At 40.5% G+C, this 9,657-nt stretch overlaps 1 protein-coding gene across 1 annotated transcript in view; it reads right to left on the reverse strand.

The window, feature by feature from the left end:
* The window catches only part of CAT (catalase), a 35,703-nt gene that overhangs the window by 6,730 nt on the left and 19,316 nt on the right, over positions 1-9,657 (reverse strand). The window contains exons 7-10 of the mRNA XM_012649642.1: positions 9,407-9,598; positions 8,785-8,937; positions 4,182-4,320; positions 1,013-1,143 (exon numbers count right to left, since the gene is read on the reverse strand). Coding sequence (XP_012505096.1) covers positions 1,013-1,143; positions 4,182-4,320; positions 8,785-8,937; positions 9,407-9,598 — 615 coding nt within the window. The remainder of the gene's footprint in view (positions 1-1,012; positions 1,144-4,181; positions 4,321-8,784; positions 8,938-9,406; positions 9,599-9,657) is intronic.

Raw genomic sequence — 9,657 nt, forward strand, 5'->3', positions numbered from 1 at the left:
AAGCTATCCTCGTAGTAAATTAATTCACGTATTTAAGTATATTTTACTTGGAACTCACATGCACAAACAGGAACTAGAAATAGGTTCTACTCACACTTCAATACTAAGTTTAAAACCAACTGCCCAAACAGAGCTCTAGAACAATTATACTTTTAACTTTATGCCATTATTGTGTGTGGCATAAGTTGCAGTAGACACATTAATGAGGTGGCTGCCCACCTATAGCCCCTGAAAGAGCCTTTAGGGCAGCCATAGTTGACTAGAAAGAGAAAAACTTGACGAGGGCAGATAACTATACAGGCTGATCAATGGCCAGTGGTGCGACCTGGGGTGAAAAGATTAGCCAAGTCAACCTGACTCCCTACTTCTAGAATCCCATACAGAAGTATTGAGAGAAGAAGTAAAAAGGTGGTCCAAAAAAAAGAATACATGAAGAAGCCATAAAGGAGAGTTAGGTCATGGTCATGGCAAAGGCCCAACAATGATAAAACAGAAGCTCTGAGGCAAAGGGGAGAAAAATAGGAAGACATGGTAAAAATAATTAGTATTGGAAAGCAGAAGCAGACAGAGAGTAGCTAAGTCATGTGAATGGTGCGGACTGTGGCAGAAACGCCCACACTCTTGCCACCAAGGCTCCTAGAGCCATTTTGGATCTCTAGTTCCGGTCCACTGAACTGGGCCCTCTGCCCAGATCCTTAGATTTGGCTGTACTTAAGCTGTACTTGCTCATTTCTTAGACTGCCATGAGATTGCTGTTTCCTCAATCCTTGCCCCCACCCCCTGTACCCCTTCCATAAACTTTCGGGGAACTAAGACGAGTTCCATATCTTGAACCAAAAGAGCATAGTAACACAACTCTTCAACTCCACCCAATAAGGGGCCCGATTTACAATTAGACGTGAGTCTTTCCTGAATTCAATTTAAGACAAATTAGACACTTGGAGAGTGACAGAATGTGCAGACATTGACAAAGACAATTAGCAAGCAGCTCCCATAGCAAAGAAGCCATTACCTGAGAGACGTTGTCGTCGTCGGCACTGTTGAAGCGCCGCACGTCTGCAGAAAATCTGGTGTTGTGCTCCAGGACAGAGGACTGTTGCTCTGGAGCACTGAAGCTGTTGGGGTAGTAATTCGGAGCACCACCTTTAAGGAAAAACCACACAGATTCACTCAGGAATATGGAAAATGAAGTAAGTCTGCAAATAGTCAATGTCATAAGAAATAAACTTAGGTGGTAATCGAATGAGCATATACAGACATAAACACAACACACACATTTTAACTTCCTGTATTTAATTACTAAGGTAGTACCGATTCTTAGTGAAAACTGCCATCTTCTAAATGCTCTCATGGGCTGTCTTACTCGGAGTCTTTTTTTTTCTTTCACCCCCTCACCCTGCCCCCAAATCTCACTCAGTCTGAATGAAGAGATCTCAAAGTCCATTTCAATTCTTCAAATGATCTAATCTATCATGTCATCTGATGCTTACCAGCACACGCATAAATTTATGCACGTTTGATTTAGAGCAGAACCAGAACCTCTGCCTCATCGCTTCTGTTTTTCATTGTTGGGCCTTTGCCATGTCCATGACCTGACTCTTCTTTATGGCTTCTTTCTTCAAGTATTCCTTTTCTGGGGCCACCTTTTACTTCTTCTCTCAATACCTCTGTATCGGACCCTAGATGTATGGAGTCAGATTGACTTGGCTAATCTTTGCACCCCAGGTTGTGCCACTGGCCATTGGTCAGCCTATGTAGAAGTGAGACCCGAAGACACCTTTCAAATTTGAGGGTTTCATTTTGGACTTGGGCTTGGTTCAAACACCAAATCACAGAATTCTTGGGAGCGACCTTAAAGTTCTGGCTCTGCTCCTTGAATTTACAAACACAGATGTGGTGCTCTGCGTTGCTAACTGACTGCTACAAGGCCACACAGTAAGTAGTTAGGGGTAGATGTGGGATTAGAACTCTGGGTTTTTTGTCTCTTCCAGCCCAGCATGTACTGTACTTCCATTATAGAACTCTACTTCGCTATTCCTTAAATGTTTTTAACATTCCCAGGGTATCTCTCCTTTACCAACGATGATGACTTTATTCAATTCTAGCTTCACTTTCATGTCGCTCCACAGATAAATAAAAAAGGGATTTTTTAAAAATTTGATATGTGTAAGTATGTCAGCACTCACTTATCTGGACTTATAGAAAGAAACAGCAAAAAATACAATCAAAACATTTTATATGACTTCCCAAATAAATTATGAGGCTTTTTTTTTTTCCATTTTATTTTCCTAACTATATTCTGCTTTGGTCAACATTAGCAGAATTTTGAATTGTCTGAGCACACACTGCCTTGAACAGGAGCGGCCCAGAAACACATTAAATGGTCTGAGCAAACCAGTCTGGCATTGGAATTTTACCCGACTCCCTGCCAGAATAGATTATCTACAGTGGATAATCAAGAGATGCCTGTCCATCACATTGGTCAAGGCACCAGTGTGGGGGGTGGGGGTGGGGAAGGAAGGACACTATATACTTACGGAGCTCAACTATTAGCTCAAGAAATTCATCCTAGTTCGGCCACATGTGTATGAAGACTAAAATGCTCCAACAACCAGCTGTCACAGTGCTTTCTGGATTAAGACTTAACTCTTTGAAACGTGCCTATTTCAGTACTTAAAAGAGCATAGCCCAAATGCTCTACTTTTAAAATTAGGCAAAGGATAAGTAAAAATAGATCCTTAAGTAGTTTTTTCACAAGTATGCCACTATAATGGTAAATAAGAATGGTAAACATGAAGCAATTACTCATTAATGAAGTTCAAAATATACATGAACTTCTCTGCTATAGACCGTTTCGGTAAAGAAAGGAAAACCAAGGAATATGAATTAAAAAAAAAAAGAGAAAAATAAAAATGCAGAAGACAGATACAGGAAGTATCAATTACTTTGGGCAGTAACACACCTCATGGCTCTAGAAACCTCAGAGATCAGAAATATTTCAGCCAACTAACATAATTATTAATAATAAACATGTAAACTTGTTAAATATATGAAAAAGGCTTAGTGATAATGATAACAAGAGCAGGGCACAAATTTACATATGCAAAATAATCTTAAGTGTATGAAAAATATTCACAGAAAAGAATAGCAAGAAATATAGCAAAATGTAATAGCTGTGACCTTTGGAAGTTGAAAAGATAAGTTAGTTTTTCTTCTTTCTTCTCTTCCTTCCCCTATATTTTCCAAATTTCCGTTAGGGCTCATGTTATATTATTTTTATTATAGAAAAATAAACTTTGAGTGGCGCCATCTATGGCTATAAATGTGCATCATCAGTAAAATTTCTGAAGGTATTGGTGTAAGCAGACTATTTCCAAAACACGTGTCCTAAATAGGAAAATAAAATAACTAAGATCTATATTAATATAAACTGTGGAATACTAAAAGGAAAAACATTAATCAAGCATTCTGTTTGATTAATTAGGATACATAATTAGAACTAGAGGCTGGTTTGTACATGGCACCAAAAAAAGCAGTTAAAAGAAAAAAATCATAAATTTGATAAATAAGCTCCAAAAAACGAAACTGTAGTGGAGTCTCATCTTACCAGTTGATTTACGTAACTTCAACTACATTCACTTAGGAAAAAAACATGGGGGAAGAATCCCTTGATTTGCTCAATCTCCCCTATCCCCCCTCCCCAGGCTGCTCTATCCCCTCCAGATTCCAGCTAGACTTGCTCCCCCAGGGCCTCGACAGAACTGCAAAGAAAAACAAAAGACATGAACTCAGGTTTTGCACTACCAAGGATCTAAGTCTTGGTGCTCTGAGTTAAGGAATTGTCCATTTTATAAAGTGTCTTTAAAACCTAACTCCTAAGTTGGATGTTACTCTACTATAGCCAACATGAAAGATCTTTCTCTGCCTTTAACTGTCAGAGGACGGCAAGTAACACCTGAGGGAGGAACTCTCAATCAAAAATGTAAAATAGATAAAAACATGGAGAGGCGTCAGACAGTTTAAACTTTCACTGCTGGGCAAAACACCCGGTTGTGGAGAGCACGCACGCAGAACAAGATGTTCTGTGGGGCCAGTTTGAAAGCCACTGTCCTGGTGTCCCACCCCAACTGCTTCACACACCCTCGACCCTTACAGGGAGAGCCAAATGTCCTGAGGCCTACCCTGATTGTCCTGAAAGCACATGGGCCCGTCACGCTGGTAGTTGGCCACTCGAGCACGGAAGGGACAGTTCACGGGTAACTGAAGATAATTGGGTCCCAGGCGGTGGCGGTGAGTGTCAGGATAGGCAAAAAGGCGGCCCTACAGTGATAAATGCAACAGATATTGAGGGGGGGCAGCAAGATATAAAATAAAATTGGGCTATAAATTCCATTCTACAATTTGAAGTACAAAGACTTTGTACATGGTTACCACAAAACCCTGCCTGGGCCAAGTCTCTTCTTGTGAAATGAGCTCTCCCTAACCGGACAGTCCTTCATTTCCCACGCCATATGGCCAACCATAAATGTTCACATCTGTTTTAGATAATAACACCTCTTTTATACCCCAAATAACAAGTTAGTGCCCTGCCTTATACTTTATTACTTTCCATTCCCAAGGAAGTATTACATTGTAAAATAAATTTGCTAGAATCTGGAATCCTGAATTAATTCCACTCCTCCCCATTCTTCCACTCCAGGGAAAGAATCAATCATTTGCTCTTAACAAAAAGCAACAAATGTCTACAAAACCAACTGTACAGGAAATTCTTCAAAGAAACACCTCGCATGTTGCCTTCTGAGTTATCTGAGATATGCTCTGAGCTCTGAGACTTTCTAGATATAAACAAAGTGCTACAAAAAGAAAGCTATGGTTCAAAATGATGGCCCTACAATGCCAAATGCCAAAGGTAATGAATCCAAGGTTAAATGATGTTACGTATTAAGCAAGGCAGGATGGTACGCATTTTGAAATTTCTTTCAGTAAATGCTGAAGCAAAAAAACTTTATGATGAATTCTACGTTAATTTTAATGTCCAATTACTTAAGTACTCTTGTTATTCAAAGTTCTACTCTATGAGGAATTTTTCTTTCACTGACTTTATCATTGGCCTTGGACCTTAAACTGTACTCTTATATCCCTAATTCTATAAAGCAAAATAAAAACCAAATTGAATATGGCAACTTAAGCAATTATTTTGTACCCATTCACTCACACCGATATGCTTACTCCAGTCCCACTCTTCTGTCAATGATTTGCTCTTGGCTGTAAGACTCCACCTCCCATAATCATTGCAAGTTGTCTAAGGCCATATTGAGACGACCGGCCATGTGGCCATGACTAACACTCACCCACAGTTTGCAAGCTCGTTGCCTCCTTTGGCTCAAAAAGTCGTGCTCTTAACTCTATCAACAGAATAGAAGATACAATCGAGGATGTAGCCTCGATAATTCCGATTCTGTGCCACTTTATGTTTATCAGGCAACCCTACCCCACCCATAGGTGGAGACCAGGAAAGGCTGGGCAATGGGCACAGCAGGGCCATACCCTGACACCAGGTGAATTTAGGGCTCACCTAAGCCCTGAGTCTGAAATCCCTTCTGGACCCGGGTGAGAAAGCAGAACAACCCTTTCCCACTCTGGCCGTCAGCCCAACTGCTGCAACTCCTGGCACAGTGCAGAGTATGAGAGTAAAGAAAGGGCATCTGCATCATCAGAAACTCAGGGCACAGTCTGGGACCTGTACTGTACTACTTTGTCCATTTCGTCGTGGTCTGGCTCACCGCTTTGGATAAAGTCACAAAATTTATTAACATGACCTTGTTAAAAGGTAACTGAGAACACCGTCCATTAATATACCAACTGCCACCACCCAAGCAACAGGGCTCATTAGCTCTCATCATAATTTCAAAGCCCTCCTACCTGGCTCTCCACGTCCAGGCCCTAGTCCAATAATACAACCTACATGTTCCTGCCTAAAGAATCTTCCTCAGGCCCCACTCAGATTGTATTATTTACCTGCTCAAAAAACCTTAAATGATTCCTCACTGGGTCACCAAATGGCTAAATGAGTACAACAGGCCTTCCCAGTTCTATGGTCCCTAAAATGCTCCACAGTACTACGATTGATACCTAAATGACCTAAGAAGTTACGGGAAAAGCTAAGGTAGGAACAATAACTTAGGAAAACTTACAAAAGCTCTTTCAAACACTTTTCAAAAATTCCTTAAAAAAAAAAAACTATACAGAGAACACACTGAAATTAAAATATAGTTGCCAAGCTGAAATTAATGCTAATAGAAACTTTATATCTATACATCTATATCTATATATACACATATATTTTTTTTTTCTTTTTTTTCCAGACAGGATCTTACTCTGTTACCTGGGCTAGAGTACAGTGATGTCATCATAGCTCACAGCAACCTCAAATTCCTGGGCTCAAGTGATACTCCTGCCTCCGCCTCCTGAGTAGCTGGGACTACAATCATGCACCAGGCCCAGCCACTTTTTCTATTTTTTTTTTGTAGAGGGGGTCTCACTCTGGTGCTCAGGCTGGTCTTAAACTCCAGGCTCCAAGCAATCCTCCTGCTTTGGCCTCTTAAAGTGCTAGGATTACAGGTGTGAGCCACCACGCCCAGCCAGAAATTATATTAATTTCCACATGTCACCCTTTTCAGGACTCTCTTCCCCAATGGTTTCAACAGATGCCTTAGAGAGGGGTGGGGAACCTGCATCCTTGGGGCCACATGTGGCTTTCTGGATCTTTGAGTGCAGCCTTTTGATTAAATCCAAACTTTACAGAACAAATCCTTTTAAAGGGATTTGCTCTCTGAGGTTTGGATTCAGTAGAGGGGCTGCACTTGGGGATCTGGAGGGCCACATGTGTCCTCGAGGCCGCAAGTTCCCCACCCCCAGCCCAGGGTCACTGTCTCGGCTTCCTCTGCTCCCCAGTTACAATGCAACTTCTGCTTATCCTCTGAATCACCTTGACTTTCTTTTTCTATTCCCAATCCCCAGGTGCTTGTTTTTTCTATTTATTATCAAAAGAAGTGATTCTACTTGAGATAGATAGATAGATAGATATGTCTGGGGTATGTGTGCGTGTGTGTGTGTGTGTGTGTGTGTGTGTGTGTGTGTATACATTTCTCAAAACTGAAGAAAACTTTTCTTTTCCTAGAAAAGAAATGCTTCTATTCAAGCATTTAAGGTCCCCTCTGACATATACCCAATGAACCTGTCCAAACTCACTCTTCTCATTGAGGAGAGAGTGACTATTTACAGCTTGTCCTTTTTCACTCATGTCCTTCTCCTGCACCATTTTACCTGTTGAAAATCGAAATCCCATCCATTCTTCAAAACCCATGTCAAATACTACCTGTTCATGAAACTTTGTGGTCAACCTCCTGTCAGACAAAATTTCGCTTTCTGATTGACCATGGCACTCTGCCCTCCGTTATCGTTATAGAACCTGGCACAATCTATCACACACAATAGACTTAATTTGTATTAGTTAAACTGAACTACAAACTAATGAAGAACTTACTTTCTCTATAGGCTTCAGATGTTCCTAATGTCATAGCAAAACTGTTATTAAAGAAAAACAAAACAAAACAAAACATGGTCATCTTAACTTGTCCTCTGAGGAGGCTGAAACCTAAAACTGGAATCAGATACTTACATAAGAAGCACCCTCAGTCACTGTGGTCTGATCGAGGGTATAATCTTTAACCTTTGTTTCATGGTCCGAGTCCAAAAACACGAAAGATTGACTTATATGATAATTATTAAGCCAATTACTTTCCTATTGATTCTGGTCCAAAGTACAATTTTTCACTCTTTACACTCTTGGAAGAACATATTGGAAAGTGATGTAAAACATACTGATTGCCTAGCAACACTACCAAGGCAAATTATTAAATTAATCTGCTGCCTTTATTCCTGGCAGCATAAATTTAGTTCATAAAGACCATCCTCAGATCTCTTTTTACCGATTAAAAAATTCGAGCATCACCACGAAATAATAAATGAATAAAGTTATGCTGAGCAAGGTATTATAATCAATTAACTACATTCCCTCCCATTATAGTTACAGACTGAACAGACCATGCTTTACTCTACAAATACCTAAAGCATTTCTATTACGTGTTTTATTTTTTTTTTTTTTGAGACAGAGTCTCGCTTTGTGGCCCGGGCTAGAGTGAGTGCCATGGCATCAGCCTAGCTCACAGCAACCTCAAACTCCTGGGCTCAAGCGATCTTTCTGCCTCAGCCTCCCAAGTAGCTGGGACTACAGGCACAAGCCTCCAAGCCCAGCTAGGATTTTTTTGTTTCTTATTTTTAGTTGACTGGCTAATTTTTTTTTTTTTCCATTTTTAGTAGAGACAGGGTCTCACTCTTGCTCAGGTTGGTCTCAAACTTCTGACCTCAGGTGATACTCCTGCCTCGGCCTCCCAGAGTGCTAGGATTACAGGCATGAGTCACCACGCCCAGCCTATTACATCTTTTTTTAAAAATTAAGAGACTAAGTATTCATGTCCTCACATATGACATTTTACTATGCAATTTAGCTTCTACTTGGTTTATGCAAGGAATGCCCACCTAAGGGTGTTTCACCTCAGTGAGTACCATGAGGAACTAAGCACCCAGATTAAAGTTTAAGTAATGTTCTAGTTAATTCCTCACATAAATATCATGCCAAACTGCACGCTGTGTGTGTGTGTGTGTGTGTGTGTGTGTGCACATGGACACCTGCCTTGGAACATCTCAATCCACCAGGCTTACCTGAAGCATTTTGTCAGGGCTGGGCTCAATGCCAGGTGGCATGTTGCTTGGGTCAAAAGCCATCTGTTCAACCTCAGCAAAGTAATTAACAGGATTCCGGTTTAAGACCAGTTTACCAACTGGAATAAGAGGGTAGTCCCGGTGAGACCAAACCTGAAAATAAAGTCATATTCACAATGACCAGACAACCAACTGAAGGAAATTAAAGCTACCCATAAAAATACCAGCTTTCAAATATAATCAAGCCAGTGAAAATAATATTTTTTAATCTAATAAAACATGGTAAGAACTTCAGATGAGTGTTATTAGTTTAATCTTTCACAATAGTAAATGGTAAATATTGACACTTTCCCCAGGCGAAAGTACATCATCAGCTTTTCAAAATTTGTTCTCTGCTAATAACAACATATGAAGCCACTTATATGTATTCAATGAACTTACAAACAGGAACACAGAAGGGAGATGCCGGCAAGCGCTCACTCACAGGCCAGGAAGCTCTGAAGTGGTACCACTGCACTGTGTATATGACTTCCCCACCATTGTGAATGCTTGACTGGAAATGTTTTCAAATCAGGTAAGAAGAAACTTAAAAAAGAAAACAATATAGTTGTTATGGGCTCACCTTGGTGACATCAAATGGATTAAATGGACAAGCTTCTGCCTGATTAAACGTCATGACCTGGATGTACAAAGTCCAGGAGGGGAAGTTTCCTGTGGCGATGGCATTGAAAAGATCCCGGATGCCATAATCAGGATCTTCCTGGGAAAGTCTTGCTGCATCGTCAACGGAAAGGTTTTTGATGCCCTGGTCAGTCTACAAAATGAAGGAAAGCTCAAACTGAAACTTAACTGGCAAAGTTATCAAAATTTAAT

The sequence above is a fragment of the Propithecus coquereli genome, unplaced genomic scaffold (genome assembly GCF_000956105.1).
Source record: "Propithecus coquereli isolate 6110/MARCELLA unplaced genomic scaffold, Pcoq_1.0 Scaffold30, whole genome shotgun sequence".
NCBI lineage: Eukaryota > Metazoa > Chordata > Mammalia > Primates > Indriidae > Propithecus > Propithecus coquereli.